General features: G+C 38.5%; 1 protein-coding gene across 1 annotated transcript in view; it reads left to right on the plus strand.

Moving 5' to 3' along the window:
- The first annotated feature begins 244 nt into the window (after nucleotides 1-244).
- Nucleotides 245-12020, plus strand: part of LOC139700577 (glutaredoxin-1-like) — a 28206-nt gene continuing 16430 nt past the window's right edge. Inside the window, exons 1-3 of the mRNA XM_071599107.1 lie at nucleotides 245-371; nucleotides 9682-9795; nucleotides 9884-9988. Of these exons, the coding sequence (XP_071455208.1) occupies nucleotides 9700-9795; nucleotides 9884-9988 (201 nt within the window). The 5' untranslated portion in view covers nucleotides 245-371; nucleotides 9682-9699. The remainder of the gene's footprint in view (nucleotides 372-9681; nucleotides 9796-9883; nucleotides 9989-12020) is intronic.

Raw genomic sequence — 12020 nt, forward strand, 5'->3', positions numbered from 1 at the left:
TTGCAGAAGTTTTCGTTCCTGCGAGCATCGATTCAGTCATTTCCTGATGTCTGAGAATCGTTTTGGTAAGAAAATTAAATAATTGAAAAATGAGGGATATATGGAAGACGGTATTAAACGAATAAGATACATTTAAGAAGGAATATGAGCGACGGCGCCATAATGTGACGCCAGCGTTATCTATCAACCAAAATATAACGACGTAGTAGTTTCATTGTAAAACAACTCCCTCTTCGAACGGGGATCATAAAGAAAATGTGGTTGAAGGTCTAACACGGTAGGTAGCATTGTTGAGGAATTGTCCCTGCTCTGCACAAGCGTGAAAACTCGTGTACGCCGGAGAAGTACTTTATCAACCACTCATCTCTCAAGTAAGGACCTAGTAATATATATAGCTCATTTTACGCTGTTTTAATGTAACGTGCCAACGCGTGGTAGAAAATGTGTTATTGGGTATTTTTAAGTTTAAATTGAGCGTTCTATTCTCACATAAGCCTGTGAATTTCATTAAAACAACTGAAAGTATAAGCATTATTTGATTTGACAGGGGGTCTTAGTTCTTGCATGGTAAGGTAGATTATGATATTAACGTTAAAGGACTCACAAGGGTAAGATCAATCCACTTAAGCTACCCGGCACGCTCAAATTCCGGGGATAAGTGATCCCCACACTTGGCTAAGCTTTGATAGCCACAATTGTATTTTATTTTCCATATCAGATAGTATACATCACGATTCTTTCGCAGAAGGTAGGGTAGCATTTTGAATTCGTGAAATATTTTCACTTGACTAAGAAATAGACCGCATGGTTGGCTGATGGATGTGCATTTCGTTGGGATAACTTCTAATGTGCGCGTATGTTGATTAAAATAGATAACTAAACGTTCACCATAGTGTCCCATTCCTTTTTCCTGCCAATGGATCAGCAAGGTGAGAATCTTTACTTATTTACGGCCATAACACCTTGTGCGAGTACTATTCATTAGTGCTAGTAATAAGTGTTTCTGACTTTTAACATGCCTCAAACATTCTGATGTAAGTTCGTAGTTTTTTTGACTTCCAATTTAATATGTGGCCCAAACTGTCGAGATAATTCCAGAAGACAATAGAACTACAATGGCAATAATTCACGTAAGCACATTGTTGTCAACATATTGTATGGTGAATGACGTGGCCATGTTACTTAACCCTTCAGTGTTGTCAGACGTGATTTTGAAACCATTCACATGTCGTGTTCGACGTACTTCATCCGGAGATAATGCTTTACATTGATATCTATTGCAAGTATGTTGCGATTTAATTTAAACATTGTTATATGTATAATCCTTATCCCGTTCCTATCCCGTCCCGTAAATCTATTTTCATGTGAATTAGTATATGTACGCCATTTGGCGGGTTTTCGTGTTTGTATGTGTATTTGGCTAGTGTGGCTCGTCTCTTCTGCTATGCGTTCCACGAAACGCACTGTTCCTATCCTTTATGATGTTGTATGATTGCTTTCCTATTGTCCTTTCCCATTGTCTTTCGTGTATTGCTCCTATTGTGGGTGAAACAGCTCCCTAACTCCATCTCTTGGCCAAAGAATCGGGGCACTTCGTTTCAGAAATCTCAGATTTTAGTACAAATTACGTTTCCTCGATAGCTCAAGTGTTTTTAGTGATAATATACTGAGACTCGTAGTTCCTTTCTTCTCTTCCTTGAGAAAGGTGGCTCCACCACCGAAAACGAAAACGTGTGACTTTCTTTTCTTTTTTGTGTAACTGTGCTTTGTTCGCTAGTGATGACTTTATATACATAATTATCAAGTCCAGAAGACTTTCATTTTAAATTTTCATGTTTAATAAACAGTAAACTCAGTAATCAACCCGAAGGTTGGTTTGGTTGGTGATGGTAGAGTTCACTCAGTTCTAAGCCCGACAGCCTGTGAAATTAACTCATCAGGGTAGGGGGGGCAGTTCCTTTCCCTGTGCCGGTTATGGTTTCCGAGGTAGATCTAGAACCCCGGCCCTCCGGTCTGTAGTCCACCGCTCTCCCCCTGGACTACCGCTACCGACATTATAAAGCAGTTGAGTTCTGCAGGAGACAAGGGTTAGTCATCACCAACACTTGGTTTAGACACCACAAAAGACGCAGGTATACATGGAAAATGCCAGGTGACTCAGAAAGATATCAGCTAGATTATATCCTGGTTGGACACAGGTTTAGGAACAGTGTGATAAATTCGCACAGCTTCCCGGCAGCGGATGCGGACTCTGACCACAATTTAGTTGTTATGAAATGTAGCGTCCGTTTCAAAAAGATAAGGCGGGGGCAGCGAGTTAGAAAATGGAATGTGGAAGCATTAAATGGTTTGAAAAGGAAGGAATACAAATAGGCGGTAGAGGAAATCATGGAGGATGGTAAAGAGCTAAGTACTATCGAAGAAAAATGGGAAAGTTTCAAGAAAGGGTTGTCTAAAGCCGCAAAAGACACTATTGGAACCATAAACGCTAAAGGACTAGGAAACCATGGATCACGGATGAGATGATTACAAAGATGGGTGAGCGGCGAAAATGGAAGAATGTAAATACAGAATTAGGCAAAATGAAGTACAAAGAATTAAACAATAAATTGAGGCGGGCGACAAATAAAGCAAAAGAAGCATGGTGGAAGATGCAGTGCGAGGATATGGAAAGTCTGCAGAGGAAGGGTGAAATCGGTGCGCTGTACAGCAAAGTTAAATTGTTATTGGGAAGTAAGAAAGGAAGATCAATGCTAACAGTTAGAGATAAGGCGGGTAAGGTAATAGTTGACGCAGGAAAGATCCAAGAGAGATGGAAGGAGTATATAGAAGAACTGTATAGTAAAGAACTTAGACCAACAAAGTTAGACGTTGAAAAAGAATATGACGTAGAGGAAGATAGCTTAGGTCCAGGAATACTCTACGATGAGATGGAAAGGGCATTAAGGAAGATGAAGCTAAATAAGGCCGTGGGGGTGGATAACATTCCTGCGGAACTACTGAAATGTTTAGGAAAATGTGGGAGGAAGAGGCTATATGGGCTGATTCGTAGTATTTATGAGGAAGGGATTTTAGTTTACTTAGGGGATGATCAGTTTGGGTTTAGGAAGGGGAGAGGTACGCGTGATGCCATTGCAGTAATGAGATTATTAATCGAGAGGAATATAGAACACAACCAGGAGGTATTTGCCTTTTTCGTAGATTTCGAAAAAGCGTTTGATAGAGTGAATTGGGAAAAACTAATGAGTATATTGCAGAAAATAGGAATAGATTGGAGGGAAAGGAGGCTAATCCGCAACCTGTACATGTCTCAGACTGCTCAGGTGCAAGTGGGGAACGGGGAGTCCGGTTGGGCAGTGTTAGGAAGAGGTGTAAGGCAGGGTTGCCCATTATCACCGTTGCTGTTCAACCTGTTTGCAGAGGAAATGATCAAAGAGGCATGGGAAGAACTCGAGGTAGGAATGAAAGTGGGCGGGGAATTCGTAAAATCAGTTAGGTTTGCTGATGACCAAGCTTTAGTTTGTCAGTCAGCCAAGGGGTTGCAAGCATTGCTGAATGAATTGGAAATTCAGTGCGACAGGTATGGGATGAAAATCAATATTAATAAAACAAAGGTTATGCAAGTTTCTAGAAAGAAAAAGGCTAAGCTAAACATTAAAATAGGAGGGCAAAAACTAGAGCAGGTAGAACAGTTTATGTATCTCGGAAGTGTTTTGGACCAAGATGGTCAAAGCAGTAGGGACGTAAGGAGAAGAATTGCGCTAGGCAAAGAGGCTTTCACAAGGAGGAGGGAGTTGATGACAGAGACTTTGAGTAAGGATGTTAAGAAAAGACCCGTAAAAACTTTGATATGGAGCGTAGCTATGTACGGTGCGGAAACGTGGTCATTGAAGCAGGAGGATAGACGTAGATTGGAGGCTTTTGAAATGTGGGTGTGGAGAAGAATGGAGAAGGTGAAATGGACAGAGAAGAAAACAAATGAGGAAGTACTTGGTATGGTGGGCGAAGAGAGGGGTTTGTTGGGAGCAATCCTATGGAGGCAGGAAAAGTGGATGAAGGGGGTATTGACCGGCAGTGGGATGTTGAAGACTGTAATTGAGGGGAGAATGTTAGGCAAACGAGGAAAGGGAAGGAACAGGATAGGGATGTTAGACGGGATGAAGGGAGGAAGAAAGTACTCAGAGCTGAAGAGGGACCTGATGTAGAGTGGGATTTTGTGTTTTGCTGGGGGTCACAAATTGTTGAATTAGTAATTTTGTCCATCCAAAAACCTACCTTAACCAGTAGATTACCTGATAAAAAAAATAAATATATGCATTAAAAAAATTTATATATATATATTTAGTAGTTTGTTGCTTTAAGTACGTATTATTTAAAGAAGGCTTCTTAATGACTGGTATTGTTCGTTATCATTTGTCAAATTAACATTTGCAATAATGGTTTTGGTTACCAGTGAAAAACAAGCACGTCTATCCATTCCTTCTCTCTTATAATCACTGCTTTCTTCAAAGTGCATATGCATTCAACAGTCAAGGAGTGCATTTGGTAAGTTTTCACTGCCCTGAATCTAATTAGTATTCTTTTTTTGGATACTAATCATAGGTATGTGATTTTCACCGATCTGAAAGAGGAATTAGCTTCACTACCAATCCCATGGAAATCTTAGTGACAACCATGAGTGGGAAATGGCAGTTAGTCAATTAAGTGATGGTAGTCTTGCTAAGGCAGTGAATTGGAGCATAAGTTGTCCCTTTGAAAATAAGGTTTATAATTAGTGAGAAATTGGCATGAAGTACTTAGGTAATGATAAATATGAGGATGAAATGTTTAATTCCATCTGGGTGGTCTCGAAATATTGCATTGAGCATTGTCAAAATTGTTTTGGTGGACTTTAAAAAGAGGCATATAATTGGATTGACATTGTATTTTCAATTATTTCTTTGTGCTAATTTTTTTCAACAATCATAGATGAAACAAATCAATGCACAGTGCATTGTGGTACTGTGATATCATCAAATAAAATTAACTAACATTCCTGGAAATCAGTGACACAGGCAGAAATGTACATAGTATTAAATTTATTTATTTATGCTAATGGCATTGTTCATAAGACCGCTTTCTGTTAATATTTTAGCACAAGAAGAGCCATATTGATATGAGGTTTTGGTGAGATTATTTGCAAATTTATGTATTTTACATGTAGCAAAATAAAGACCTAGGATACATAAGCTTTTTCTGCCAATATCTCCCATAAAGAAAAAATTTCAGATGCTGTATTTACCAAGTTTTTCTATTGATGAGCATTTCACATTGTAGTAGTAAGTAGTTTTAGGGGAGGTGACCGACTGCTAAGATCATTTGTGCCATTAGGGATGGATAGGAAAGGAAGGGTGGAGAAAAACCTGTCGTCAGCATTAGCCTACTCTTATCAAAAGGTGCCAAGGGGTACGCAGTTAAACATCCCATCTGATGGACGTCGTGCTCACTCAAAGTGCTCTCCACAAAGCACCTCAAGTAGAGATTGGGATACCACTGAAAAATATCTGCCGCCTCAGGGATTTAAACCAGGACCCTCTCGGTGGGAAGCCTGTACGGTAGCCTCCGCACCATTCTGATCTGTATAGTAGGGTCTCTTATCATTAAAATAGTTTTTTCCCCTGAAATCATCTAAATTTGGCTTCAAAACTTCAAGCTGTTGGAAAGGAGTAGTGAATATTTGTTGTCATTCTCGGTCTAAACTAGCGAGGGCACCATTTTATAGTAAACATTTAAAAGCCCTTGCTAAGTTAAAATGTGCAAATTGTTTAAAATTACTGTAACCCCCGCTGAATCTAGGATGAAAATAGTGGCTAAAAAAGTATTGTAGAACTCATCTTCTCACAAAAATATCTGAAAAATTGCAGGCATTATTTTCCTGGAACGATGCAACTAAATCAAGAGAACATTCTCCAAAGAGATAAAATCAAAGAAAAAAGCCTCAAATTAGAAGTCATTGCATAGCATTGACGTCTGATGGTGGTGATTCAATGCAGTGACAAGAAAATTGTTACAATGGTTTCCATGTTTTATAGTAATGAAACTATTTCTGTTCAAAAAAGTTCAAGGAGATGGCTAAGCCAAACTGTTTGTTGAACTATAGTCATTGATCACATAAGATGGCATAAATCTCAAAGATCAGATGCTGCTGACATCTACTAAATAATCTCACAGTAAATGGTAAATGAAGTTTGCAAATGCACTGAATTCAAAGATGATTAGTTTCATGATTTTCTACCGAGAAAATGCTGGCATTAACACTAATCTAGTGTTTGTATTTTTCCGTTTCCTTAACACATTCATATTTCTAATCATCTTGTCCATAGTCCATAGTTGCCTTGTCCTTTTCTTATTTACAGTTCCTATCTTTTCGTATGCGACCCTCATTAACCCTTCTGTGATATGGTCCCAGTTTTTATCTACAGTACCCAGCTCTCTTTTCTCATTCATGATTTTCTTGGCAGCCCACTGATACTCATTCCATATCAGTCCAGTTAATACTTGTACATTACATTTCCTAATCCATCTTCCCTGTTTTATCTTTTTGAATTGAATGCTGCAATTCATAAATACTAAATTAGAATGAGTCTGCATCTGCTGTAAATTGATCTTGCTGTTCCTAAATCTGTGCCTAACTGTAATATAGTTGACCTGATACCTTTTTGAATCCTCTGGCAATTTTCATGCATGCATACACCTTTGTGGTGGCTAAACTAAGTGCTGGTGCTAAACATATTCTGGAAATACCAAACATATAAAGGCATTATAATTAAAACCTAATATAAGGGTAATCAGGAATTGATTAATGAAGGCTCTTCATTGCAACAATTTCAGAGTGTAAAAATCATTCGCCTTGACTGGGATTCGAACCCAGATCCCTCAATATCCGGTCGAGTGCTTTAGCCACTTAAGCTACCGAGGCGTCCTCTTAAAGTCTGAAATTTTGGCAATTTTAAGAGGACGCCTCGGTAGCTTAAGTGGCTAAAGCACTCGACCGGATATTGAGGGATCTGGGTTCGAATCCCAGTCAAGGCGAATGATTTTTACACTCTGAAATTGTTGCATTGAAATGCACATTAGCGGATGACTCCGTTAAAAGTTACTGTTGCGGCATCTCCCGTGGTTTCTTTGGAAGGCTCTTCATATTGGTGCTGTAAAATTATGAATAAAACAGCTCTATGTGTAGTGAATGAATTTTGAATATTTTGTTTTCACCTTTGGATTTGTGAAGTCATCTGTTAAAATTTGGCATACAAACTAGTCTGCAATATGTTAAGACTGAAATAATGTTGGCAGGTTCAGAATTATGTTATAGGTGTGTTGTTTGCTAAATGTTGGGTTGTTCATTGCTCGCCTATAGCATGGGGTTTATGATTGTTTAAGAAATTCTAGAATGGTTAACATTGTAACATTACTTAAGTTGTTCATAGACTGAATACGATTACTATTGATGGTAGGTATTATATTAGTGCAATCTATTAAAGTTCCCCACTGGGTCAAACTGCATTTCTTACAAAGTTTCGATGTATGAGTCATACTTAGTCTTCAGGGCTAGATGTTGTGGTTGTCAATTTATCCAGTATATATACACTGCAGCATGGATTTAGGTGCTTTCAGGTGTGTCTGGTTCCCACCTTTTTCTATCTTCATGGATACTCTTCAGCTTGGGTTTCTAATAATCATTGAGAAAGTATTCTAAGTATCAGTTAAATTATATTTTCGTAAAGCTGCATTTCAATGACCTCCTTCATGAGCCTTTTCCAAAATTTGTCCATGCAGCGGAGAATTTTTATATGGCCCAAAAAATGGCATGGTCGAAGGATTGCTGTGTTCAGCTTTGGTAGGTTTGCCAGGCTGGCCAAGTCTGAAGTGCCCAGTGAAGTTTCTTGCTTCTCATGGTAATCATCCTTCCCATCTCTCCCATACCATATCCCTCTGACAGCTCCTGACCCCAGGCCCCAAGGTAATATGCTAGGCAAATTGACAACCGCAACATCACTGATGAAGACCTTGAACAGAATTTAATAAGAGCATTTGCTGGGAAATTATCTTTTTTGTAGTTACCTAATAACAAAGACAAAAATTCTTGCAATTTTCCACTTATAAGATTTATTTTAGACTCAGTTTTTCATGGCATCTTTGTTCAGTGCAATTTTTAGTTATGCAATTTTTCTAGTCCTATTTTTCTGGTACTGTTTTTCAATTCTAGTGAGGATACAGGTCATGAGATAGTGGGGAAATCAGTGAGCTACATATATGCATTAGAAGTAAATATACATTTGTAATTCTTGAGTTTTTCAGCTTAAAGTGGGGACAAATTGAGTAGCTTCAGGCGTGATGTGGTGGAAGTCGAACATAATGAATAACCGAAACACTTTTCCACTTGATAAAAATTTTTTTTTTAATTTTACGACTGGGTTTTTATGTATTGCATCATCATCAGGTGATGAGGATGTAATGCATCAAAATGGTGTAATACATCATCGGTGACCACCTGATGATGATGTAATATATAGAAACCCGGTTGTAAAATAACAAAAAAATTTATTAAGTGGAAAAGTGCTTCAATCTGTTATTCATTAAAGTGGGGACATTGAAAGTAAAACTTTGATAGGTTTTAATAGATGTGGCCTGCATTATTCTTATATTTAAGAAACATTGTAGTTGTAATATGCATGTGCCTGAGGGATTCTCATTATTTCTTACGAGGGCGGTTCAATAAGTACCCGTGTTAGAAATGAAGAAACCATTTTTCCAAAAACATTTTCTTTATTTTTCAACATAGCCCCCTTTTAGAAAGATACACTTCTCCCAACATTCTGGCCATTTTTTTAACCCCTCCAAAAAATAGGATTTGTCGAACTCTCCAAAATACGCCTCTGTCTCGGTGATAACTTCCTCGTTTGGGCTAAATTTTTTTTCCCGTGAGCCATTTCTTCATGTTAGGGAATAAGAAAAAGTTGCAGGGAGCCAGATCGGGTAAATACGGGGGAGCGGCAGCAATTCATAATGTAGTTCATGCAATTTGACAGCCGGATCAGCTTGTTGTCCACCGTGAGCAATCGCGGCACCCATCGGGCCGACAATTTTTCATCGCCAACTTATTATGTAAAATATTAATTGCTGTTCAGGTCGACACACCCACGGCCTCTGCTACTTCGCGCATTTTTGATCATTGATCATAGAGAATCATGGCGTGGACTTTTTGAATGATTTCCTCCGTAACCACGTCTGCCGGGTGTCCTGGCCGCTCCTCATCAAAAACAGATGTTCGCCCAAGTTTAAATTCGTTGAACCAATATCTAACTGTGGTCATAGATGGTGAAGTGTCCCCACAAACAGCATCCAACTTTGCTTTTATCTCCTCGCATTTCTTCCCATCCAAAAACAAAAAGCGAATTACCGAACAATGCTGCTCTTTTTCCATCTTAGCGAAAATCACGAAACACGTCTTACTCGAATGGCTGCCAAATCCAAACTAACTTTTAAATCAGTCTGAAATTATTTCACAGTCGTTTGATAGATGGCAGCACACAATGATAACATAAACTTCCCTCAGGAACACCCTTTGTTGTCAAACACGGGTACTTATTGAACTGCCCTTGTATAAATGTCTCGATTTTAATCCTTTTTTCTGTTTGGCAGAATATACAGCATAAGGTGATGGCTGCTGAGAAATTTGTAGAGGAGAAGATTCAAGGAGATAAAGTAGTTTTGTTCTCAAAATCAACATGCCCATACTGTGATCAAGCGAAGGATGTAGGTTTGAAATTATATATACAAATAATAACAAACACTTCTGAAGTGATTTGTTTTTGAAATTATTTTCTTTTTTCGTTCTTCATAGTTATTCACTTCGCTGGGATACAAATATACTGCATATGAATTGGATACGATGCCGAATTGTTCTGATATTCAAGATTATTTGAAGGAAAAAACTGGGGCACGAACGGTAAGTTCATATGTATTTTTGAATGATACAATGTTAATGGTTATTCTTGCATGAAATAAAATTATGGTGATGGTTCATTTCATGAAGTTAAAAGAAAATGATAGTAAAGGGGAGCTCTTGAAGAGCATGCGATGGTTTCTAACCAAAGTTCATAACTTGTTCCTGGGTAAAAATGAGATAACTGGGTAATTTTGGAAGAACTGAAATTTTCCATGCAATCCTAGATGCATGCTGTAGCTTCAATTTAGACATCTTAAAATTCTAAGCATTTTTATCTTGCTGTGAATTTGAATGTCTAAGTCTTTCATTTTCTTGAAAATGACATTGTTTACATATTTGTATGAGAAATGGAAGCACTTGTAGTTGAATAAGATGTTTATTCCTTGAATCCTTGCTCTACCTATCAAGTGGAGAATGCATAAAATTATTAACCCAGTAGTACTATTATTACTAATTAATCTACTGGTTAAGGAAGGTTTAGATGGACACAACTATTAAATAAATTTTTTGTAACTCCTAACAAGACACAATCTAGCCACTTACTTTACATCAAGTCCTTCTTCATCTCTGTGTTCTTCCTTCCTCCCGCCCAACATCCCTATCCTGCTCCTGCCCATTCCACATTTGCCTAACATTCTCCTTTCCATCACAGTCTTCAACATATCCCACTGCCTATCAACATGCCCTTCATTCATATAATAAATCTACTTTTCCCAGAGAATGCACACTACTTTCATAGTGGACCTTGTAGAGTTGATTTATTTTTCAAAGTAATGTATTGTTTAAGGTAGATTTTGGAAGGACTCAGCTACCAAATAAATATTTTGTTACTCCTAACAAAAAACAATCCAGCAATCTACTCTACATAAAGTCCTTCTTCATCTCTGTGTACTTACTTCATCCCGTCTAACATCCCTATCCTCTCCCTGCCCTTTCTACATTTGCCTAACATTCTCCCTTCTATCACAGTCTGCAACATCCCACTGCTGTTCAACACGCCCTTCATTCATTTTTCTTGCCTCCTGAGGATTTCTCCCAACAAATCCCTCTCCTCGCCTACCAAATGTAGTACTTCCTCGTTTATATTTCTTTTGGTCCATTTCACCTTCTTTATCCTTCTCCACTACCACATTTCAAAAGCCTCCATTCTGCATCTATCCACCTGCTTCAATGACCATATTCCCATGCCGTACATAACGACGCTCCATGTCAAAGTTTTGATGAGTCTTTTCTTAATATCCTTACTCAATATCCCTGTCATCAACTCCCTCCTCCTTGTGAAATCCTCTTTGCTAGTGCATTTCTTCTCCTTACGTCCCTACTACTTTGACCGTGTTGGTCCAAAACACTTCCGAGATACGTAAACTGTTCTAGCTGCTTAATTTTTTGCCCTCCTATTTTAATAATTAGCCTTTAGCTTAGCCTTTTTCTTTCTAGAAAATCACATAGCCTTAGTTTTATTTATTTTGATTCTCATCACATATCTATTGCATTGAATTTCCAATTCACTCAGCACTGCTTGCAACCCCTTGGCTGGCTGACACACTAGAGCTTCAATGCAACAATTTCAGAGTGTAAAAATCATTCGCCTTGACTGGGATTCGAACCCAGATCCCTCAATATCCGGTCGAGTGCTTTAGCCACTTAAGCTACCGAGGCGTCCTCTTAAACTCTGAAATTTTGGGGCTTTTAAAGGAACAAGATGTTGTGACGAAATACCGTACATACAATGTCACAGGCATTCGTGGCTAAGTGGCTAAAGCACTCGACCGGATATTGAGGGATCTGGGTTCGAATCCCAGTCAAGGCGAATGATTTTTACACTCTGAAATTGTTGCATTGAAATGCACATTAGCGGATGACTCCGTTAAAAGTTACTGTTGCGGCATCTCCCGCAGTTTCTTTGGAACACTAGAGCTTGGTCATCAGCTACCTAACTCATTCTATGAATTCTCCTCGGGACTTTCTTTCCTACCTCCAGTTCTTCCCAAGCCTCTTTAATCATTTCCTTCACACATACTTTGAACAGCAC

The sequence above is a fragment of the Hetaerina americana genome, unplaced genomic scaffold (assembly GCF_022747635.1).
Source record: "Hetaerina americana unplaced genomic scaffold, ioHetAmer1.1.p SCAF_105, whole genome shotgun sequence".
NCBI classification, from domain to species: domain Eukaryota; kingdom Metazoa; phylum Arthropoda; class Insecta; order Odonata; family Calopterygidae; genus Hetaerina; species Hetaerina americana.